General features: G+C 37.7%; 1 protein-coding gene across 2 annotated transcripts in view; it reads left to right on the top strand.

Annotated features, from left to right (window-relative positions):
- The first annotated feature begins 308 nt into the window (after positions 1-308).
- COPS4 (COP9 signalosome subunit 4) overlaps positions 309-25,096 on the top strand; it is a 42,153-nt gene continuing 17,365 nt past the window's right edge. The window contains exons 1-6 of one of the 2 annotated variants that reach the window (XM_019465720.2): positions 309-593; positions 15,469-15,548; positions 17,386-17,537; positions 18,495-18,598; positions 22,976-23,129; positions 23,295-23,445. In XM_019465720.2, the coding sequence (XP_019321265.1) occupies positions 520-593; positions 15,469-15,548; positions 17,386-17,537; positions 18,495-18,598; positions 22,976-23,129; positions 23,295-23,445 (715 nt within the window). In that variant the 5' untranslated portion in view covers positions 309-519. The remainder of the gene's footprint in view (positions 594-15,468; positions 15,549-17,385; positions 17,538-18,494; positions 18,599-22,975; positions 23,130-23,294; positions 23,446-25,096) is intronic. The other variant, XM_019465712.2, reaches the window with a different exon arrangement.

Genomic DNA, 25,096 nt, shown 5'->3' with positions numbered 1-25,096 from the left:
CTGGACAAACGGGGATGCATGATCAACCTATATAAAGGGTACAAAATAGGACAAGAAATATATACGTTTTTATTGTATTTTACAACAGTACCACTCCGTGGTGAATTAGAAATAATTCGGTTTTTAGCACAAGTTTAGGACTGTCGTGAAGAACGAAGAACAACAGTAAACCACAAATGAGACGCGGAACTCGATGACAACGCGGTAATTTTGGCTACCCGGCACTTACTGGAGTTGCACAGGCAACACACGCCTTTGAACTTCATCCGCCAATCCTAAGTGGGAGCGTGCGAGCCTGAGCCCGTGGGAGAATCCTGGGCGGGCCTCAGTCTTGAGTGGATCCTCGCGTCATTCAACTCTGGGGACGGACCTCGAGCCGGCTCTCCTAGCGGACGCTCTGGCCCACACAGTCGCTACTCTGTGGCACCTCAGGTTCCCTCTAGCAGCACTCCGGAGGACTACGCTCGTTTTCTTTTTGGGGGTGAGAGGCCCGGTAGCCTCTGCTGAGCTGGAAGAAAGATGGCGGCAGCCGTGCGGCAGGATTTGGCCCAGCTCATGAATTCGAGCGGCTCTCATAAAGATCTGGCGGGCAAGTGAGTATTTCCCAGGGGCCTGGGAGGTGGAGAGGGAACCCACAGACCTATTCTCCTTGGGTTGATGGCGGCTTAGGGATGTGAGGCCAGGAGCCGGCCTGACGACCAAGGGGGCGGGCCTGAGGTCGTCTGCGGACGCAGATATTAGGAGCAGCAGAAAGCTGGTGCAGGGAACCCTTGGGGCAACAGAACTGGGGTGACTGTCAACATATTCTATCTTTGATAGCTTCCTTACCGGTTTCTTAAGAAGCACGGTATGAGAGACGACTGCTCTCACGGCCTTCTTAGCCTTCCCTGGTGCCTCTTTCCATTGCTGCTGGCCTATCACACCAAATTCTGGTCTCTCTTTGGATCCCCACCCCCTTTTTTTTTCTTTTTTGATTGAGAGAAAATTATATTCTGGGATTTTGATGAAGAGTTTTCTAGGAGATAGCTTCTTGAGGCTGACGGGAGCTGAGGAGGTATGGCCGCTATCATGATCAGAACCACTTGGACCATCTTCTGTGAGTCCTTGTGTTTTGGGTTCTCTGCACCACCAACTCTGAACAGGGGCACATAGGAAAGCCCTCACTACGTCGGTCAGGATGTCTAGATTCGTGATGTTTGCAGAAATCTGAATTATTTAGGAATTTCTTGGACTTTATGTTGAAGGTTTAGGTCCACTCCACGTTAAAATTTGTGACATGTGCCTGTCATGAAGCAGTTATTCAGTAGTGTTAATCTTAGGTAGATAGGTAGATATTGCCCTTTTTCTCTTTAGATAGATAGATAGATAGATAGATAGATAGATAGATAGATAGATATTGCCCCTTTTCTCTTTGTAGATTATGTAGCACCGTTCTTTTGTAATGAACTTGCATTCTGTTTAAAGTTTGAGTCTCAAGTTAATGGTAATATTTACATTCTGACAGCTGAGATCACATTGATCTGTATTAACGGGATACACCTGCTCTAACCTGGCCGTTGAAACCTTGACTGTGCTTTATGTAGGCTCTGCTGTCTTTTCTCTGGTGGTATATGTAATCCAGTTTTATCAATGGAAAATTTAGCTATGGATCTTGGGTTTAACTACTATGTACTGCAGTTTCCTCCTTATGAAAATAAGGATAATATGACTTATTCTTGTCTGAGGACAGAATGAGTATGTATATGTATATACACTTATATCACACATACACTTAGAGCAGTATCTGATGCCTAGTGCCACAAGATTGTCATTGGTACTATTATAAAGCAGTTAGTCAATACATACATTGACTTATTCCATGAGTTGTAAATAAGTTGAATGTGTCTTCCTGGCTTAATCCTTTTTCACTTGCAGTTTTCACATATTTGAGTGAAAGTCAAATAAGCATATATTTTTCACCATGCTCAGCTTATATTTCCCCCCATGCTTGCTTTCTTTTTTGTTATGTTGAAGAACACGAAGTACATTATTTATCGGAAGACATACCGTTTTTCAAGTATTCGCAGGATTCTGAAACTTAACCTAAGAATCTACTTCCTCAGCTCTGAATTGGGGATAAACAGTAGTACCTATCTTATAGGGTACTTTAGTTGTTTATTACTATGTAACGAACCAAAAACTTAGTGGTGTGAAACAGTTCTTATTTTTCAGGATTCTTTGGGTTGACTGGATTGTTTTGCTGGTCCAGATCTAGGCTTACTCATGCAGGTGCAGAGTCAGCTGGCAGCTCAGTTGGGGCTGGTGGAATTAAAATGGACTCATATATATCAGGCTGTTGGCTGACTGTGTTTCTCCGTGTGGTCTCTCATTCAGTGGTTCCTTACAGAGCCAAGGGAGTGTTCCAGAAGGATGAGAGTGGTAGTTGCTAGACTTCTTAAGGCGAGCCTTGGAAATCTCATAATGTCAGTTCTCTAAAACAGGTCAAAGTAAGTCACATGACCCTCCCAGATTCAAGGGAAGGAGAGATGGAGTCTACCTCTTTATGGGAGGAGTAGCCAAGTTAACATTGCAAAGGGGCATGGGCAGATGGGAGTATGATTCATTAGAGGCCATTACTCTAACCATCTACCAGATGAGGTTATTGTGAAGATAAATAATGTGCTTGATAACTCATAGCCAGTGCTTTCTGAGGAAAGTCTTGGCCTTGCCTGCAGGTATATCTGGTCCTTTATGGACAAGAACATGTCAGGATAATTATTTTCATAACAAAACAGTTCTGCCAGCTACATGTCTATGAGGAAAACACTCTTGAAATCTGTCAGTAGTTTTAGGATTTATGTTAGGAATTGAATGACAAAGGAATCCGTGTTAAGGAATGACAGAGTACATTTGCTTCTAAAATACTGATACTGTGTATTTCCAGCAATTAGCAGAGTATCTGTAACAGAGTAGTCCTTTAACAAGTATTGGGTTGAATCATTGAATAGCTAGAAAGGTGTAGAGCTTATATTTAAACCCAGGTTTGTCTACTCTAAAAAGCTTATTTTTAACCTACTTGCCTATACGTCTTTTCTTGTCCAATCTTCAGTAAGAAATGCCTTCTCAAGGGACGCCTGGGTGGCTCAGTCGGTTGAGCGTCCAGCTTCGGCTCAGGTCATGATCTCAGGGGTTCTGTGTCTCCCTCTGTCTCTGCCCCTCCTCTACTCATGCCTGTCTGTCTGTCTGTCTCTCGGTCTCTCAAAAGTAAATAAACAACAACAAAAAAAATGCTTTCTCATAACCATGAATTAACAGAACATTCTAAAGTCGATGCAAGAAATTGGCCGTACGAGATTCATTTTTGCAGATTTTATAAACTGCTTCTCTATGTATTATACATTGTGTTCATTATCCTCATACAAAGCTTTAGAAGAGGAGAACTTTGAAGAGGGAGCATTTGAATAGGTAGCTGTTGTGATAGCCTGTCTTATTTACTTGGCTAAAACCTACTAATTCTTTTTTTTTTTTTTTTTAATTTTTTTTTTTTCTTTTTTTCAACGTTTTTTTTTTATTTATTTTTGGGACAGAGAGAGACAGAGCATGAACGGGGGAGGGGCAGAGAGAGAGGGAGACACAGAATCGGAAACAGGCTCCAGGCTCCGAGTCATCAGCCCAGAGCCTGACGCGGGGCTCGAACTCACGGACCGCGAGATCGTGACCTGGCTGAAGTCGGACGCTTAACCGACTGCGCCACCCAGGCGCCCCTAAAACCTACTAATTCTTTGAAACTCAGTTGCAATGTTATTTCTTCCAAAAAGCCTTCTCTAAACAGCCACCATCACACATTCATAACTACCCTCAAGTACCTGGTTAGTTGCTGTTAACCCAGTGGCAGGCAATTACTTCTACCATAGCACTTAATTGTTTGTTTACTTGTCTGCTTTTTCAGTTGGAATGTGATCTCTTTGAGGACAAGTATGATCTTATAGATTATAGGTCTTTGTTCTGTTAATTCTGTAGAATAGGGCCTTTTTTTTCCTTCTCAGTTCTCTATAAGGAAGGTACCCAGAAGAGGATAGCAAGCCTTTGGAGTCTAAACATTTCATTTTACAAGAAGCTGTTAGCCTAGAGAAAAGAGAGTAACGGGAGACCTTTTAGCTTTCTTTGACTATTAGAAAGGCTATTTTGCAGAAAAGAAAATAGACTCCTCTATCTTACAGAGGTAGACTTTGGATTAGAACTTTCTAATAATAGAGTGGAATAGAAATGTCAAAAAATGGGGCACCTGGGTGGCTCAGTCAGTTAAGCGTCTTAACTTCGGCTCAGGTCATGATCTCGCCTTTCATGAGTTCCAGCCAGCATCGGGCTCTCTGCTGACAGTGCAGAGCCCGCGTCAGATCCTGTCTGTCCCCCTCTCTGCCCCTGTCCCTTTCGTCCTCTCACTCTCTCTCAAAAAATAAATAGACATTAAAAAAAAATGTGAAAAAATGGAGGATACACACACATATTAGAGGATAGACTGTATAATCTCCAGGGCCCCTTGTAACTCAGATTCTCTGGTTCTTTGTTATTCCCACATACAAGTTTTAGTGGTTCCCATCTCAAGAGTGAAGTTCCTTATCATATAGTGTTATGTTTGTTTACATCTTTGCTTACATATTTTAATCCTTAACAAGTAATATTTACATTACATATGAGAAAACTGAAGTACAGAGGTGAAATATGCTCGAGGCCACATAGCTAGTGGCAAGGCCATGATATATCCTATCTGTTTGGTTCATAGCCCTAAACTCTAAACACATGTACCTTTTGGACTTATATTATTTTCCCCAAACTGGACTACATTTTAGGTAGTGATTTTTTTGGGGGGGGGGGGCTAGAATACCTGTCTACCTCTACTCTTTCCCACTTGACACTATGTTGAAATATTTAGAATGCTTAAAGATCAACCTCATTTAGGAAATTATTCCTTCTAAGTATATTAGCACTTACCTGTTTTTGAGATTTTGTGTTTAATTTTCTGAAACATCTTTATGATATATCTGTGTGGATTTGTTTTATTTTATTTTTTATTTATTTAAGAAAAATTTTAATGTTTATTTTTGAGAGAGAGAGAGACAGAGAGACAGAGCACGAGCAGGGGAGGGGCAGAGAGAGAGGGAGACATAGAATCTGAAGCAGGCTCCAGGCTCTGAACTGTCAGCACAGAGCCTGATGTGGGGTTCGAACTCACGAGCTGTGAGATCATGCATGACCTGAGCTGGAGTTGGCCACTCAACCGACTGAGCCACCCAGGCACCCCATGTGTGGATTTGTTTTAATATTTATCTGTCATTTGGCTTTTGCTGTGAAATAAACCACTCTAAAACTTAGTGGATTAAAACAACAGTCATTTGGGGCGCCTGGGTGGCGCAGTCGGTTAAGCGTCTGACTTCAGCCAGGTCACGATCTCGCGGTCCGTGAGTTCGAGCCCCGCGTTGGGCTCTGGGCTGATGGCTCGGAGCCTGGAGCCTGTTTCCGATTCTGTGTCTCCCTCTCTCTCTGCCCCTCCCCCGTTCATGCTCTGTCTCTCTCTGTCCCAAAAATAAATAAAAAACATTGAAAAAAAAAAATTAAAAAAAAAACAACAGTCATTTACTTTCCTTATAATTAATTTGGTTGGCAGTTTGGGCTGGGCCCAGCTGGATGGTTCTCTGTTCCACATGGTCTGGGTTCCACATGAGCTCCTACATGTGTCTGTAGTCAGCTGCAGGGCAGGTAGGCAGTGCTGCTTCGGTCTGTTGGCTGGGGCAGTGGAGGTGACTGGGCTACATATTTCATTATCCAGTAAGTTAGCCTGAGCTTGTTCATGTGGCCACAGCAGTGTTCCAAGAGAAAAGGATACATACAAGACCTCTTGAGGTCTGTCTAGGTTCAGAACAAGCATTTCACTTCTATCAAATTCTATTAATCAAAACAAGCCAAGATCAAAGGGTGGGGAAAAAAACTCTACCTCTTGATGTGAAGAGCTACAAACTCACATTCCAAGAGGGCATAGATACGAGAGGTGAAAGGATTGTGTTTTGGGCTCCTGGGTGGCTCAGTTGGTTAAGCATCCTACCAGCTCAGGTCATGATCTTGCCGTTCGTGAGTTCGAGCCCTGTGTCAGGTTCTGTGCTGACAGCTCAGCCCTCGAAGCCTGCTTCAGATTCTGTGTCTCCCTGTCTCTCTGCCCCTCCCCCGCTCACACTTTCTCTTGCTCTCTCTCAAAAATAAATAAAAATTAAAAAAATTTTTTTAAAGAATTGTGGTGTTTTGTTTTGTTTTTGTTTGTAAATATTGCATTATCCTGGCTGTGCTTCATTGCAGTTGTTGAATTGGATAGATTAGATTCTTTCATGGTCCTGAGATGTTTCAGCTATATATCTTCAAATGTTGCCTGTGTCCCATTCTGTTTACTTCTCTAGGACTTCAGTGAAATCCCCATTAGTTAGGCCCTCTTACTAGGACCTTTATGTCTGTTACTCTGTCTTCTGTACTTACCATTTCAGTGCTTTATTCTGGGTAGAATTTTTATTTTTTTATTTTCTTTTATTTTTTAAATTTTTTTAAATGTTTTTTTTTTCCAATATATGAAATTTATTGTCAAATTGGTTTCCATACAACACCCAGTGCTCATCCCAAAAGGTGCCCTCCTCAATACCCATCACCCCTCCCTCCCACTCCCCATCAATCCTCAGTTTAAATGTTTATTTTTTGAAGGAGAGAGAGACAGAACATGTGGGTGGGGCAGAGACAGAGGGAGACACAGAATCTGAAGCAGGCTCCAGGCTCTGAGCTGTCAGCACAGAGCCCGACGTGGGACTTGAACCCACAGACTGTGAGATCATGACCTGAGCCAAAGTTGGATGCTTAACCGACTGAGCCACCCAGGTGCCCCTAATTCTGGGTAGATTTTTCTGACCTGCTCCTAGTTTATCATTTCTTCAAAAGTGTCATCTGCTCTTCAGAACGTCATTGAATATTGAAGCTTGGTTATAGTATTTTTTAATTCTATAGTTTTTGGTGGTTCCTTTTTCTTTTAAATATATTTTTAAAATTTTTAATGTTTATTTATTTTTGAGAGAGAGAAAGAAAGAGTGCAAGTGGAGGGGCAGACAGAGAGAGGGAAATAGGATCTGAAGCCAGCCCTGCACTCACAGCAGAGAACCCAGTGCAGGGCTCGAACTCACAAACCGCAAGATTGTGACCTGAGCCAAAGTCGGACACTTAACCGACTGAGCCACCCAGGCGCCCAGTTTTTAAAAGTTTTTGTTCTAAGTAGGCCCCACGCCCAACACAGGGCTTGAATTTACCACCCTGAGATTGAGAGTCTGAGCCAGCCAGGCATCCCAGTGGTTCTGTTTTCAAATGACACTTTTTATGGTTTTCAGTTTCTTGCTGAAACTTTTTTTTTTTTAATAGTTTATTGTCAAGTTAGCTAACATACAGTGTATACAATGTGTTCTTGGCTCAGGAATAGATTCCTGTGATTCATAACTTACAACACCCGGCGCTCATCCCAACAAGTGCCCTTCTTAATGCCCATCACCCATTTTCCCCACCGCACCCACTCCCCATCAACCCTTAGTTTGTTCTATGTATTTAAGAGTCTCTTATGGTTTGCCTCCCTCTCTGTAATTATTTTTTTTCTTTCCCTTCCTCTATGGTCTTCTGTTGAGTTTCTCAACTTCCACACTTGCTGAAACTTTAAAGCTTGAGTCTACCTTTGTAAACATATAATTGTACTATAGTCTTTCTGATAGCTCCAGTACCTGGAGTCCCTGCTTGTTGCTATTGTCTATTGCTTTTGTTGATTCTAGTTCATATTGTCATGTGCCTTGTAATCTTTGTTGGGCAAGTTATTTAAAAATATACTTTTAGAAACATTTGGAGGCTTAGAATGTAATCTTTCAGAGAGGATTTTCATTTCCTTATGCCAGTCGCCTGTGGGTTACCTAGCTGTCTATGACAAAGGCTTCAGAATTTTTTGGTTTCCTTAGATGATCCTTAGTAATCTTATTTCCAAAGTGCTAGTGTTTCCTCTTTTGACAAGCATGGGATTCTCTCCCTCTTCCTCTGCCCCTCTGCAACACACATACTCTCTTTCTCTCAAAATAAATAAAACTTAAAAAATATAAAAATAGGGGCGCCTGGGTGGCTCAGTCGGTTAAGCGTCTGACTTCGGCTCAGGTCATGATCTCACGGTTCGTGGGTTCGAGCTCCACATTGGGCTCTGTGCTTATGGAGCCTGCTTCGGATTCTGTGTCTCCCCCTGTCTCTGCCCCTCCCCTGCTCACGCTTTGTCTCTCTCTCTCTCTCTCTCAAAAATAAATAAACATTAAAATTTTTTTAAAATAAATAAAAAAATATATATATGCGTGTATACAGATACCTATATATTTTAAAGTACATTGCATTAAGTACATTACTCTTAACAGTAGAGACCAATATGTTTTCTCACATACATACATATATAACAACTTAATCCAGAACAAGCTGGGGAATATTTGCAGCATGCCCAGTGGTTCCCTCATGTCCCTTCCCAGTCACTACCCAGTCACTAGGAATAGATGAGATTAGTTCTTCTATATCCCTACCAACACTCAGGTTTGTTAGTGTTGTTAATATTACTCATTCTAGTGGAAGTGTAACGGTATTTCCTGTGCTTATAATATGCATTAACCTAATGAGTATTGAGGTTGAGTACCTTTTAGTATGCTTATTGGGCATTTGCATATTATCTCTAGTGAAGTGCCTATTTAAACGTTTGGTCTGTTTTTTAATTGGGTTGTTTTTTACTGATTTACAGGCATTTTAAATAAATTCTGGATAGGAGGGTTTTAGTTTTTTTGTTTTTTTGCCAAATAACACGGATTACAAATCCATGGATTACAAATATCTTTACTGGCTTTCATGTTTTACTTTTTTTTTTTTTTTTTTTAAGAGTTCAGCTTTTTATTGAACAGATTACAGAAGAGGCATAGTGAAAGAGACCAAAGCCCATGTCATCAGACTCCTCTGATTCTCCTTTCTTGGCTTCCACTTCCTTCACAGCGAGGGACTGCAGTAGTGGAAAAAGCGGGAACTCCTGTGGTGTAGCACTAGCTGCTGGGGCGGGTCCTCTAGCCCCTACCTTGCTGATGAGGCTCCTGATGCTGACATTGGCCAGGGCCTTTGCAAGCAAGCCGTGCCAGAAAGGTTCAACATTCACACTTGCTGCTTAACGAGGGCATTGATCTTTATCCATCACCATCACCTCATTGTTCTGCAGGATGAGGGCGGAGTTGCTCCTGGCCAGCTCCCAAGACGGAGGCCATGGAGCGGGCAAGTGCTAAGCAAGTTCTGAGCAAAAGAGTCATGAGCCAGTGCTGAGCGCTGAGCACTGACCACTGAGCACTGAGCGAGCTGGTGCTGGGGCTCCCGGTGTGCTAGTGCTAGTCTCAGGATGAGATGAGGGCCTCACCCCAGCGCGGCATTAGATTCCTCAGAAGGACTGAGCATCTTAGCAGGAACGGAGGAAACAATGCGTCACTTTTCTAATGGAATTTAATGGCTATTGATAGATATTCTTAATTTCAAAGAAACATCTGTTTTTTATTCTTACAAAATTTCATTTCTTGTGGTAAGAACTTTTAAGAATTACTCTTTTAGCACCTTTCAAATATGCAATACACGGTATTATTATCACCAGGATGTACATTATATCCCCATGACTTATTTATATTGTAATTGGAAGTTTGTACATTTTGACCTCTTTCACCCATTTTGCCCATTCCCCTTTCCATGCCTCTGGCAACTACCAATCTGATCCCTGTATCTGTGAGCTTGGTTTTGTTTTGTTTTAGATTCCACTGTAAGAGAGATCATTTGGTATTTGTCTTTCTCTGACTTATTTCCCTTAGCATAATGCCGTCAAGATCCATCCATCTTGTTGCAAACAGCAAGATTTCCTTTTTTATGGCTGAATAATATTCCATTGTGTTTACATACCACATTTTCTTTATCCATGCATTGATTGATGGACACTTAAGTTGTTTCCATATCTAGGCTATTATAAATAATGCTGCAGTGAACATAGTAATTTACACATCTTTTCAAACTAATATTTTCATTTTCTTTGGATAAATACCCAGAAGTAGAATTGCTGGATCACAGGGTGGACTTTTTATTTTTTATTTTTTTATTTTTTAAGAGAGAGAGAGAGAGAGAGAGAGAACAAGTGGGAGAGGGGCAGAGGGAGAGAGAGAATCTCAAGCAGGCCTCACACTCAGAGAGGAGCCCGTCATGGGGCTTGATCCCGTGATCCTGGGATCATGACCTGAGCTGAAATCAAGGAGTCATACACTTAACCAACTAAGGTACCCAGGGACACCTATTTTTTTTTTTTTTTTTTTTTTTTTTAAGGAAACTTCATATTGTGGGTTTGTTTGTTTTTTTGAGGAACCTTCATACTGTTTTCTATAGTGGCTGTACTAATTTACATTCCCACCAACAGTGCATGAAAGTTCCCTTTTCTGCACCTCTTCACCAACACTTGTTAGTTCTTCTCTTTTTAATAAAAGCCATTCTAACAGGTATGAGGTGATATGTTATTGTGGATTCGATTTGCACTTCTCTGATTATTAGTGATGTTGAACATTTTTTTTCATGTGCCTTTTGGCCTGTATATCTTCTTTGGAAAAATGTCTATTCAGTCTCTCAGTCCCTCTGCCCATTTTTTAATCACATTTTTTTTTTTTTTGCTATTGATTTGTATGAGTTTTTAAAATATATTTTGAATATAAACCCCTTCTCAGATACATGATTTACAAGTATTTTTATCCTATTCTGTAGGTTGCCTTTTTATTTTGTAGGTGGTTTCCTCCACTTGAAGCTTTTTAGCTTGATGTAACTCCATTTATTTATTTTTGCTTTTGTTGTCACTGCTTTTGGAGTCAGGTTGGAAAAGATATTAATAAAACCAGTGTCAGGAGCTTACCACCTGTGTTTTATTGTAGGAGTTTTATGGTTTCAGGTCTGACATTGAAGTCTTTAATCCATTTTGAGTTTATTTTTGTGTGTGGGGTAATATAGTGGTCCTGGTTCATTTTTTTGCATGTGGTTGTCAAATTTTCCCAGCACCATTTATTGAAGATACTGTCCTTTCCCCATTGTATATTCTTGCCTCTTTTGTTGTAAATTAATTGACCATATGTGTGTGGGTTTATTTCTGGACTCTCTATTCTGTTCCGTTGATCTATATGTCTGTTTTTATGCTGATACCATACCATTTGATTAGTGTAGCTTTGTAATAACTTGAAATCAGGACTGTGATGCCTCCAACTTTGCTTTTTTTCCCTCAGGATTGCTTGGTTATTTGGGGTCTTTTATGGTTCCATACAGATCTTAGGATTATGTATTCTATTTCTGTGAAAAATGCCTTTGGAATTTTTTTTAATGTTTGTTTATTTTTGAGAGAGAGAACGCGTGAGTGCTCACGAGTGCACATGTGAGCTGGAGAGGGGCAGACAGAGAGGAAGACAGACAATACTGAGCCGGCTGTCTCTGCTGTCAGGCTGACACAGGCTCAGATCTCACAAACCATGAGATCATGACCTAAGCTGAAACAAGAGTTGGGTACTTAACCAACTGAGCCACTTAGGCGCCCAGGAACTTTGATAGGGATTTCATTAAATCTGTAGATTGCTTTGGGTAATATGGGCATTTTAACAATAGTAATACTTTCAATCCGTGACTATGGAATATTTTTCCTTTTATTTATATCTTCAGTTTCTTTAATCAGGGTCTTATAGTTTTCAGTGTACAAATCCTTCATCTTGATTAAATTTATTCCTGGTTATTTTATTCTTTTTGATGCACTTGTAAAGAGGATGTTTTTTCTTTCTGATAATTTGTTATTAGCATATAGAAACACAGCAGATTTTTGAGTATGATTTTGTACCCTGCAACTTTACTGAATTCATTTAACAGTTATATTTCTTATATTGTTTAGTTTTATTGCAACGTTTGTTTTGTTTTATTATAATTTAATGTGTGATAATATTATTTGAATTGTAAATTTTTATTGCCTAACTGTATTATAATATCTTCAAAGACTAAGTTTACTTAAAATTCCTTTAGTGTCATACACAGAATCTTATATAGCATTTTAAAAACCCTAGGTGCTCAATTTTGGATGATTTTATATGGCAATATTAAATAATTATTTAAATCCTTGATTTAAATTAGGTTTGTTAGTCATTCCATATTATTGTGAAAAAGTAATTTCTTATTCTTAGATACTAGAATTTAAAAAAGTTATTTTTAATGTTTATTTATTTTTGAGAGAGACAGAGTGCGAGCAGGGGAGGGGCAGAGAGAGAGGGAGACACAGAATCCAAAGCAGGCTCCAGGCTCCAAGCTGTCAGCCCAGAGCCTGATGCAGGGCTTGAACTCATGAACTACGTGATCATGACCTGAGCCAAAGTTGGATGCTCAACTGACTGAGCCACCCAGACGCCCCTTAGATACTAGAATTTATATATTAGAGAAGGAGCAAGTTAACATCTAGCCTTAACTCTGCACCTCACTTTCTTAGTCCATAGAAGTTGAGAGTTTGAGTAGGCAGTTTGTAATTCTCTGGCAAGTTGTATGATGTGGTTAATATAAAACTTTTGTCACTTTTTAGGGTTTTTTTGGGGGGGGGATGGTGTTTTTCTATATAGATTAGTTGATAATTATGAAGTAATGATTTAAAACTTAGGTTAATCAGAAAACTTCTGTGAGGGGCGCCTGGGTGGCTCAGTCGGTTGTGTGTCTGACTTCAGCTCAGGTCACGATCTCACCATCCGTGAGTTCGAGCCCTGCGTCAGGCTCTGGGCTGATGGCTCAGAGCCTGGAGCCTGCTTCCAATTCTGTGTCTCCCTCTCTCTCTGCCCCTCCCCCGTTCATGCTCTCTCTCTGTCTCAAAAATAAATAAACGTTAAAAAAAAATTTTTTTAAAAAGAAAATATCTGTGAGACATTGTCATCTTTGAATGTAATGTTAGTATAAAATAATTTATGGGGATCTAAAATTAAGAGGGCTTAGCCATGAATGTGAAGAATATGAATATGAAGAATAATCAAAAAAGAATAAACCATTGAATATATTAAATAAAAGCATACCCAGAGCAATAAAGTAGATATATAAATATAGATATGGGAAATAATATATGTGCACATCTGTGTATGTTTATGTATAGAGAAAATGAGATATTCCGTAATGAATTTTCAGATGGCTGAATATTCTTCCTCAAATTTTAAAAACAATTTAAAAAATAATTTTTATTTTAAATCTTAATAATATTTCCTTGCTTTATTAGAGTAGTTTCTCTCTTCTTTTGGAGTTCACTGTCTTTTCTTTCTGTATACCTTTCTTACAAAGTCAGTTTGATTCATTGTGTTTTTGAGAAATCATATAACCAAGGTTGTGAGAATATTGTATGGGTTGAGAATCAGTAAATGTTGAATGGTAGCTTGAAGGTGTGCTTTAAAAATACAAATCATAAATTTGAATGAGTTTGGGCTCTATTCGTGTACATATTTTTTCCTATTTGTATATTTTTTTCTTGAGTATATTCTGGATGATTTTCTGAATAGTTGCAGTGCTATTAGGTTGGTAAAATGCATTAGCCAATGCTTTTTTAATTTTTTTTTAACGTTTATTTATTATTATTGAGAGACAGAGAGAGAGCATGAGCATGGGAGGGGCAGAGAGAGGAGGAGACACAGAATCCGAAGCAGGCTCCAGGCTCTGAGCTGTCAGCACAGAGCCCAAGGCGGGGTTCAAACTCACAAACCAAGAGATCATGACCTGAGCCAAAGTCAGACGCTTAACTGACTGAGCCACCCAGGTGTCCCAGCCAATGCTTTTTAAAAAATTTTTAATGTTTATTTTTGAGAGAGAAGGAGAGCATGTGCGAGTGCATGTGCAAGTGCACAAACGTGAGTGCATGTGTGAGCGGGGGGAGGGGCATAGAGAGAGGGAGACAGAATCCTAAACAGGCTCCGTGCTGTCGGCGCAAAGTCCAGCATGGGGCTAGAACCCATGAGCCGTGACATCATGACCTGGCCTGAAGTCAGATGATCAACCAACTGAACCACTCAGGTGCCCCTGACTAATACTTTTAATAAATGTTACTATAAAGACAAAAGGGATAAAATATAGTGTAATACTTGTGTACCCACCACTCAGTTTAAGAAATAAAATACTGTTTTTTTAAATTTACTAAAATGTTGAATATTTGAGTGCTTGTGATATGCTGCTCTAGGCATTGTGTATATAGCAGTCAACAAAACAAACAAAAATCCTTGTCCTCGTTGAGTTTACATTTTAGGAAGGAATTTGCCATTGCCTGATAATTGTCATTGTTCCTATTTTTAGCATTTCCCCCATCCTTTTTAGAGTGCTGATTTGACTCTTATGTGCTAATGAATATTAGAATAGTTATTAGAAATGATTGCAAATAAAGAATATATAGGCACCATCTGACAACATAAAGGGTGTTCTATCAGTACATTTGGCTTGGTGAAGTTTATTTGGTACATACGAAGACATTTAATCTCTAATATTTGGTTTCACTGCCTAGTCAACACTATCCTATTGTTGGTGACACTAGTTTCATTAGGTCCACAAGAGGAAAGCATTCTGGGTCACCTCATATAACATTCTTGTGTGTCTGTGTAATACACAGTTGAAGGAAGTATAGTTTATCTTTTAAGGCATTTGAAAGAAAGTTGACTTTTTAGTTTAAATTCCAAACTAAAACTTTTTCCAAAGAAAATGGCACCTTAGATCCGGTAACTGAGAGTTACAGATTCACTCTTTCTTGTGATGGGCTTGAAAACTTTTTTTTTTTTTTTTAAAGTAAGCTGTATCCCCAATGTGGGGCTTGAACTCACAATCCCTGAGGTCAGGAGTTGCATGCCTAACCAACTGAGCTAGCCAGGTACCCCGGGGTTTGAAAACTTTTAAAAAATTGTGGTATACTGTAGAGGAAATTAGAAGTGGCACCTTAGAATTTATAGACTGGGAACCTACAACAACAACAACAAAAATCTGTGGTGTACTATAAATAAAAGCACAAACTAGGGCATTATGAAAGAAACCAGCAGAAATAGAAATGAATAAACATCAGAGTTAGCATTAGAATATATAGTGTCCTCAGGGTGCCTGGGTGGCTCAGTCGGTTGAGCGTCCAACTTCGGCGACTTCGGCTCAGGTCATGATCTCGCGGTCCGTGAGTTTGAGCCCCGCGTCAGGCTCTGTGCTGACTGCTCAGAGCCTGGAGCCTGTTTCGGATTCTGTGTCTCCCTCTCTCTCTGACCCTCCCCCGTTCATGCTCAGTCTCTCTCTGTCTCAAAAATAAATAAACGTTAAAAAAAAAAAAATTAAAAAAAAGAATATATAGTGTCCTCTAAAGATTCTTTTTATTTGGTATTTTTTCAGGTATCGTCAGATCCTGGAAAAAGCCGTTCAGTTATCTGGGGCAGAACAACTAGAAGCTTTGAAAGCTTTTGTGGAAGCAAGTAAGTAGAACGAAAATTCCACATCTGCCTTGTATTATTGAGTTAGGACTTCAAAGCTTGCTCAAGCTTGTTTTATATCAAATTATCAATATAATTTTCATTGAGATTAAATTAAATATGCATTGAAATTGATTGATTTTAGAATTTAAACTATTTACAACTTGATTATTTTTCAGTAAGTTGTCTTCAGAGTTACATTACCAATTAAGGTTTTGTATAGTTATTCATACAGTAACTGATGGAAGGCAATATAGCATAACGATAAAGAGAATAGTCTAAATTCAACCTGGTCTGCTGCTTTATCGAGTAAGTTAGTTCCTTTGTGCCTCCTTTTCCTTGTCTCTAAAATGAGGGATTTGATAGCAACCCTGTAGAAGTGTTGGGAGTTTAAATGAGTTAATATACATAGTAAAGTGCTTAGAATAGTACCTGGCATTTAATAAGTGCCATGTAATTGTTAACTGTTATTAACGTTAAGAACATTCCTTTTGAATGGGAACTAGAAATTTCCATTCTTCAAGACACTCTCTCCCACTTCCTGACTTTAAACATATCCAGTTATCTTGAAAATGACTCAAAATTCAGGCTTGAATTTATGCTCAGTTAACAGTATTAATGATACTTGAGAGTACTTTCATGCACATTATCATGAGAAGTGCTAGTGTGTGTGGTAATTTCTTTCTAACAGCTGAAAGTGCCTAATGGCACTTATAATGAAACTGTTTGCTCAGCTGCATTCAGTATTATCCAATAATGAACTCTAATTAATACATCATAAACTGATGAGCTTTGTTACAGGTTACTGTAAGTTACTGCCTCAAAAATTGTGGCCTGCAATGTGTGATGAACTGACAGTGCTGTTAGGAATGGTTTTATTGAGAACATTGCAATATGATAGCGAAAGAATAATGATTTTTATAAACTTTGATCTTTATATAAACTTTGAATCCACTGAACCACCAAGAAAAGCAGTCTACTGTTAAAATCCTTTGTATCGACTGAACAGTTTTTTCCCCAGTAACTGCTGATTTGAGACTTAATTTATCTGAGTAGTGGTCACAAGCATGATGTATTTTTTAAACTATAATAATAATGATCATAATAGTGAACATTTGTTGAGTGCTTTGTGCCACATGTTGTTCATAGTGCTCTCTATATATTGCATTTGAGCTTCACAGCATCCTTATCCACATTTTACAGATGAGGAAACAGAAGCACAGAGAGGTTAAGTTTCTTGTGTGAGGGCATCTAATCATGCGTGGCCTCAGAGCTTTCTTCCTTAATCACATACAGTAATAAAATGTTTATAAATAGTGTCATTAAGTATGTCTGTACATCTGGTGCTGACCTCAGTTATTATTTGTTGTTTTTATTAGGAAAGTACAAGTGTCAGTAACTGTCACTACTTGCTTTATTTAAATTTCATGAAAATTATTTCACTGTGTCTTCTTTAACTCCTTTTTATAACGAGGTGTAGGATAAAAGTATAGGTGTTTCTGTACCTTCCCTTTGTAGAAGAATAAAGGAAGAGAAAGGAAGATATAAAATTCTTAAATGTAAAACAAAACTTTTCCCAGCCACTTGTTTCTTAGAAAACTTAAGGGACTTTTACTGCTGTAGTATTTAATGGTGTAGTCATTATATAATCAAATAATTCTGCATAAGGAAAACCGATTCTGTTATATAAGATGATACGGGTTTGGAAATCCCCGAATAATGCATTGAGGGTTGTACTAATATATATTGTTTTTAATAATAGTTTTAGGTAAAAATTGATGCTTATTGAAAATTTGTAAGTTATTCATATTTTTTTATCTCTTTCTTTTTTTTTGACAAGTGGTGAATGAGAATGTCAGTCTCGTGATCTCTCGACAGTTGCTGACTGATTTCTGTACGCATCTCCCTAACCTGCCTGATAGCACAGCCAAAGAAATCTATCATTTCACCTTGGAAAAGATCCAGCCTAGAGTCATTTCATTTGAGGAGCAGGTAAAAATCTATAACAGTGAGTTTTGAACATTAGATAGCAGTAATTATTTTGAGAGATATTATTACATTTTTAAAGGAGGTGATCATCCAATTTTATTTTTGACAAAACAGTGTGCCAAACAGCATGTTACAGTGTAAAAACTCCAGGATGTTGTAACTCCAGCTGACATTTGCTCAGATATTACAATTTGATTTATGAATCAAATATTATTCTTTAGACAATTTTTAAAAATCAGTAAAATTGCAGCCACTGAGTGGCAGAGCCAGGATTCAGTTCTAGATCTTTGGTCTTTGGAACTTTAGGCTTAGTCACTAACTGCCTTCCAAGTTTAGAAATGAGCATATTAATTTCCACAGTGAGGAGACTAGCTTGCACAGCATGCAGGTTCTTTGTTTTTAAAGAGGAGGGATAGGGTGGTGAGTAGTCTGTAGTGGCCAGGCCAAGTCTGAACAGCTTAACTATATTCTTCGGTGAATAGGGTCTCAGGGGTCAATGGCCTTAAACAGATTAAAAACCCTGGGACCACAGTTCAGAGAAGAGTAAGTTATTCTATCCTCATTTCTGTTGGGAATAAAAACAGATTGTAAAAGTAAAAACTAATACAAGTTAAAAAAAGAAAAAGAGTCAGTAAAATTGTTAATAAGGCTGAAAACTTAGGAAAACACCAGTGTTATATATGCAGTTAGCATAAACATAAAACTTAGTATTTAAATTAAATTGTTGCCATAATCCACATTGCAGAAATGTGTTAATTTCAGTTCAGTATTTTGATATTCCATGAATTCAGAATTCATTAAAAAAAATTTTGGGTGGTCTAAATAAATTTGCGCTGTTTACTTGCTATCTTAGAATGTTGAATGAAAACATTATCACAATAGATAAACTTACCATCCATTTATTTTAATTAGTTACTAATGTCAGTTGAAATAATTTAAAATGTCTACCTACTATTTCAGGTTGCTTCCATAAGACAGCATCTTGCATCCATATATGAAAAAGAAGAAGATTGGAGAAATGCAGCCCAAGTGTTGGTGGGAATTCCTTTGGAAACAGGACAAAAGTATAGTAAATAGTGGATATTGGATGGAGATGTATATAGGATATGTATCGTTGTTCATTTGTGGGTTTTTGGGTTTTTTTTTTACATTCTAGTGCAAGAAACATCATAAACAAGTTAATAAGTAAATAAATTCTGTAGTATGTTAGGTGTTAAGTGCCAGGGAGAAAAGTAAAGGGAAAGTAGGGAGCAGGTTGTATCATTAAACAGGATGACTGGAGTAGTAGAGTGGTCCAGATATACCTTCTCAGACACTTGAAGGAAGTAGTCATGAGTTTAGGGAAGATTATAAGTAGATCCTCTTAGAGAGAAAGGCTAGTGTAAAGGCCCTAAGATGGGAGCATACCTGGAGTGTTTTCAGAAGATCAAGGAGACCAGTATGGGTGGAATGGAGTAAACCAAGAGAAGGTGGGGGGCTGAGATCAGAGAGTACTGGGGACCAGATTATATAGGTTCTTGTAAGTCATTGTAAGGCCTTTGTCTTTTCTGTAAGTGAAATGAAGGGAAACCATTGGAGGATTTTGTGTGGAAGAGTGACACGATCTGACTTCTATTTTTAAAAATCATTCTGGGGGCACCTGGGTGGTTCAGTTGGTTAAGCGTCTGACTCTTGATCTCAGCTCAGTCTTAATCTCAGGGCTCAAGCCCCGCATTGGGCTCTGTGCTGGGCATGAAGCCTACTTTAAAAAAAATCATTCTGAGTACTTGGTTGAGAATAGCTGTAGGCAAGTAATGATAGAAGTAAGGACATGAGTGAAGAGGCTTATGTACTACTGCAGATAAGATGGAGATTGTGAGAAATGTTGGATCCTGGATATGTTTTTAAGGTAGAGCTAAGGATTTTCTGGTAGCTTACATATGGAGTATGAGAAAAGGAGCCATGATAAATCCTGGTTTTGGTCTGAACAACTAGAAAGATGGAGTTGTCGTCTCCTGCATAGTAAAGAATAGGTTTTGAGGGAGGAGCAGGAATTCCATTTTGGACATGTGATAACTAAGTGGAAATATCTAGTAGGGAGTTGAATACACTAAAAGAGAGATATGGGCTAGAGATACACATTTGGAAGTCACTGATATATATAGAGAGATGGAATTTAAAGGCATTAGATTGGATGAGATCCCCAAGGGAGGGAATATAGATAGAGGAGAGGACTGAGTACTGAGGCCTGGAACACTCCAACACTAAGAGGTGAGGGGCAGGAAGAAGATAAATCAAATGAGGATTGAGAAGAAAACCAGAAGAATGTGGAATGTGGCAGCCTAGAGGCCAAATGAGGAGAATGTATCAAGAAGGAGCAAGTGATCTGCTATGGTGTTGATAGGTCAATTAAGCTGAGGAATGAGGGTTAACCATTGGAGTTAGTAAAGTGGAGGTCACTGGGGCCCTTGACAAAAGCTGTTTTGGTGAAATGGTAAGAATGAAGAAGCCTGACTGGAATGGTTTAAGAGAGAATGGGAAGAGAAGAGTTGGAAATGGTATGTATGGGCAGCTCTTTGCAGAAGTTTTCACAAAAAGAAAGAAATCTGGTAGAAGCAGCAGAGGTTAGGTTAAGAGATTATTTTTACTTTAATGATTTTTCCTTTAATTTTTTGGAAAGCAAAAATATAATATGGGAGGGTAGAGAAGAGGATTCTTGCAGGAGTGGACAGGAGGGGAAGGAATCTAGTGGAGAGATAGTTTTTAGATAGGGGCATAGATAGTTGATCTATGGCTGAGTTTCTCAGCCCAGGCACTGTTGGCATTTAGATGGAATAATTCTTTGTCATGGGTTGCAAGATGCTCAACAGCATCCCAGACCTCTGCTCACTAGATGCCAGTAGCATCACCGCCCCTAGTTGTGGTAGTCAAAATGTCTGTAGACATTGAGACATGTTCCCTGATGGGCAGAACAGTGCCCAGTGATCTACAGTAACAGCTAGGAATACAGAGTATGTGGTATTGATATTAGCAATGTGGTGGTGGCATTTGTGCAGGTATTCTTTGATTGCTCTGGTATTCTTAATGAAGTCAGAATCAGTCATCAGGGGGAAGTGTAGACCGGGTTGGGAGTGTCGAAGTTGAGGGAAGGCAGGAATATGAGAAAAAATTTTCTGGGAGAGTGAGACAGAGAATGGAGTAGGAATATATAATATACTTGGTAGCATAAAGGGCTCATCTGAAGGTTGTAGTGATTGAAATGAGGTCATTCAGATTGGTTAGGTGTTTTTCTCCATCAGAGTTCAGCTATATGGGTGCAGGAAAGGAGTAGGCAAACTTAGGTTTAACCAGAGTTAGGATTTTGGCCAAGTGTGACAGCAAAAGTGGAACAAGGGAGATGAATGCACATTCAAATCAATAATTACAATGATTGACCATAGGGCTTAAGCTAGTTAGGAGTTAAGTGAGGCCATCAAGGGGAAAAAGAGGTAACAATGTAATAAGATCAGTGGTTTGGAGGTCACAGTGAGTTCAGTGGGTTGTTGGGTTTGAGATGCTAGAAGAAGTGAGATGGAGAAACAATTAGAAAAAATTAAGATGATAGGTTATAACTTTTATTCAGTTAATCTTAACTTTTTGTTAAGTATTTTTAAAAACATCTATAGTGCTTTATGAAACATTCCTCCCAAGTATATTGTACAAGGAAGAAGACAGATGTGAGATTCTTGGTTACACTTTTTAAACACACTTCCCCTCTCAGTACCAACTGTGAATGACTTAAAAATGTTTCATCTGCTTCTCTACTTTTTTTACCAGGGAAATGAGGGATTCTTTTTTGGTCTTCATTAATATTTATGAAGGATGATAAGGCAGACACTACTTAAGGCATCTTGGCTTTTCTGCATTACTTACGAAATTATTAGGCAGTGATGCTCCTTGAAAAAGCAACCAGTTTATGAAAATGGTTTTGCTATGTAGATACTGAATTTTGCTTTCCAAAGCCTCTTGTTAATTTGGGTTTTTTTCTTTGATAGTTTGAAAAGGCTGGGCTTATTGGCTTTGGTCTTACTCTGTCTGGAGCATTTTCTTCCTAGTACAGGGCAATTGATTTATTTTCACTGGTAGTTGAAATAAATATAAAATTAGATACTGTTCTTTGCAGTGATGGGATTTATCATTTTGGTAGTCCTATAGCATTATCTTTGTGAGGATATCAGAGAACTGAAAATTTAGCCCTTGTTTTTTTTTAATTTAGAAGTTTCCTAAACAAATTAACCTAAAAGTGATTAAAAGTAAAATCTGGATAAATGGTTGAGAACTCGTTTCTTTAAACTATGATTCATTCTGATAATTAAAGTAATACATTTAATAGATACACTTGGTGTAAAATTGGAAAACTGAGAAAAGTATAGTGCTATGTATAGCAGTTCGTGTAAATTCGAGTTGTGAAAGGAAACACTGTAGTGCCAAATGTCGGTAATATATGACTTGTGGAGAAAATTCGAATTTGTATAAAAAAATTTAAAAAGTAAAGAATTAATTTCAGAGTTGGGCCATGTAAATTGTAAACTCAGTTCTTGCCACATGGTGGCATCACTTTGCTGGCAATAAAAAAGATTCATTTTTCTCTAAGGCTTAATCATGAATTATGTGAGTTTTGAATTAGGTGAGGTGTTCAGTTGTGCATTTCTTGCATAAAACGTGGCTACTGGGATAAAGAAGAAAATGAAAACCACCTGGAATCTCAGTGCCTAGAAATAATTGCTATTACCATCTTCATACACATGTATAGAAATACTTTCTAATGGTGTCTTCCATGCTGTCTTATCCTATTTTTTGACTTAGCAAAAACACATGATGACTATTTTCACGTAGTAATGATTATAATAACTATATATTATTATACCATCTTTATGTACCACAATTTAATTGATTATTAAAAATATCATAATAGGTGATTTCTAATTTTTTTCTTACATGTATTTATGAGTAGCTTTACAAATGAATATTCCTTGTACATATGTGTGCACATCCCTTATTATTTTCTTGCGATTTGTTTTCTAGAGATAAAATATAGTAGCTAAGGAATATATGCATTTTAAAAGATTCGAAGAATGATTGGAGAATATATTGCCAAATTGTTTTCCAGAATGGTTGTACTAATAGCCCCAGCACCAGTATACAGTATACCCCTAAACTGGGCATTTTTTCTTTTAAGTTCTTTGACTGTGAGATTATTTGAGGACTAAAGGAAACTAAAATACAATGGAGCAATCATGATGATAAAATAAAAATTCAATAACATTTATTTTGGAAGTATTTTTTTAGATTTTTCTCTAATGCCGTAAAAATTTGATATGCTTATATTAACAGCATGTATGGAGGAAAAATACATTTTTTACCACCTCTAAAAATTTTCTTGATAAAATATTTAGTCATTATATTTTTGTGTTATATCCTAGGCAGTACAATGTAGATTATAAGTTGGAGACTTACCTGAAGATTGCTAGGCTATATCTGGAGGATGATGACCCAGTCCAGGCAGAGGCTTACATAAATCGAGCATCATTGCTTCAGAATGAATCAACCAATGAACAGTTACAGATACATTATAAGGTAACAGATGAGTTGATTTGGAATTAATTTTGTATTGGAGAGTCCTACTATACTGAGATATTCCAGATATCTGATAAATGGTGTTATGTATTAGAAATTCTCTCTTTTATTTTTTGCTTTGATTTTTAATTTTTCCCCCTAATTGAAACATTTTCCCCTCTGTAGGTATGCTATGCACGTGTTCTTGATTATAGAAGAAAATTCATTGAAGCTGCACAAAGGTACAATGAGCTCTCCTACAAGACAATAGTGCACGAAAGTGAAAGACTAGAGGCCTTAAAACACGCTTTGCACTGTACCATCTTAGCATCGGCAGGTAAACATGTAATTTGTGCTTTCATAAACAGTTATCTTTGCTTAATAATTTCAGGTTTGTTATTATTGGAGGATTTAGTAAGGAATTATTTATTCTTCAAGGGGAGGTCTTATTACTACCATTATGGTAAATTTAGTTGAAACACTTTAAACAGTTAAAAACAGCAATAAAATAGATTGTTAACTTCAAAATTTTTTAAATATGCATGTATCAGTCTATCACCTACATGTGTTAGGAGTAATTACGAGAGAGAATATGGAGTTTAGTTCGCCTAATAGATAACTTAAAAATGAATAACAAAATTATGTGAGAATTACATAAAGAGAAGTTAAAATTAAAATCTAGAGATTGGTGATAATACACTGCTTTTGAGATCTTTTTTAACCTTCAAGCTTTAGTTTCAGATCTCACATTTATCCTTTTCTTTGGTAAATGTGAAAAATATTCTTTGTTCTCTTTTACTAAATTACAGCATGTACATCACTCAACTTATAAAGCAGAAAGAGCATTGAGGAGAAATGCTGGTAATTCTAAACTGGCTTTTCTAAATCATTTTTAGAATGTCTATTCTTGATCTGTGTTTGGTTGAGAGCCTAATGACGTGTTCATAGTACGCATTTCATTCTTTATGAAGCAGTGATCTTATTTATTACATTTTTGTTACTGAAAAGGCAATACATAACGTGGTACTGCTTCCGGTTCTAATGAGCTTTTATCAATTACTTGTATTTCCTTCAATGTAAAAGTGTCTGTGTCCCCCCCACCTTTTTTTTATATAAATGGTAGCATGATATACACACTTTGGCCACCTGTTTTTTTCCTGTACCTATATATCAGTGATCTTTAAATGTCAATACATATCGCTCATTCTTTTTGATTTTCTGTTGCTTGGCTTTATCATAATTTATTTAGTCAGTTACAAACAGTGCTATAGTGATTATGCACATATATGAATACATGTATAGGTTAAATTCTTGAGTCCCAGGGTATATACCTTTAAACTTTGTATAGAAATTATATACCGCCCTTTAGTGTTACCTTCCAGGCAACAGTGTCCATGCAGACCTGATTTCTCACACCTGTATTACCAAACGTTTTCATCTTTGCTAATGGATGAAAAGGTAGTATTTCACTCCAGTTTTAATTTGCATTTCATTTACTAGGAATGCTCTTGAGCATCTTTTCATATGTTAAGAAAAATCATTATTGAAAAACCTGTATTTTTTTGAATGAATTATCTGTTTATGTTTATTAGCCAGGCTTTGAGTTTTTATCTTGGTGATTTATGAAAGCGCCTCATGTATATAAGAAATTTAACAATTTTTTTCCCAATTTGTTGTCTCATTTTTGGTTTTGTCTATGAAATTTTTGCCATGCAGAAACTCTTTATTTTTATACGGTTAAATATATTAATCTCTTTTTTTTATGGACTTTGGGTTTTGTTTACTTGCTTAGAAAGGTCTTTCCTATTCTGAAATTAGGTATTTTAAATTCCCACGTGTTTTCTTTCAGTACCCTAGTTTCCCACATCCTCAGATTCTGGTCTCAGAACCCCTTTACACTGAAAAATTGAGAACCCTTTCCTTTGCTTATGTAGGTTATATCTATTGATACTATATTAGCAATTGAGATAATAAATTTAAAAAATAAT

This window comes from Panthera pardus, unplaced genomic scaffold (assembly GCF_024362965.1).
Source record: "Panthera pardus isolate Hobbes unplaced genomic scaffold, ASM2436296v1 HiC_scaffold_13, whole genome shotgun sequence".
In the NCBI taxonomy this organism is placed as follows: Eukaryota; Metazoa; Chordata; class Mammalia; order Carnivora; family Felidae; genus Panthera; species Panthera pardus.
Note: the sequence above shows the minus strand (reverse complement) of the source record. Positions and strands in the feature narration are given on the sequence as shown.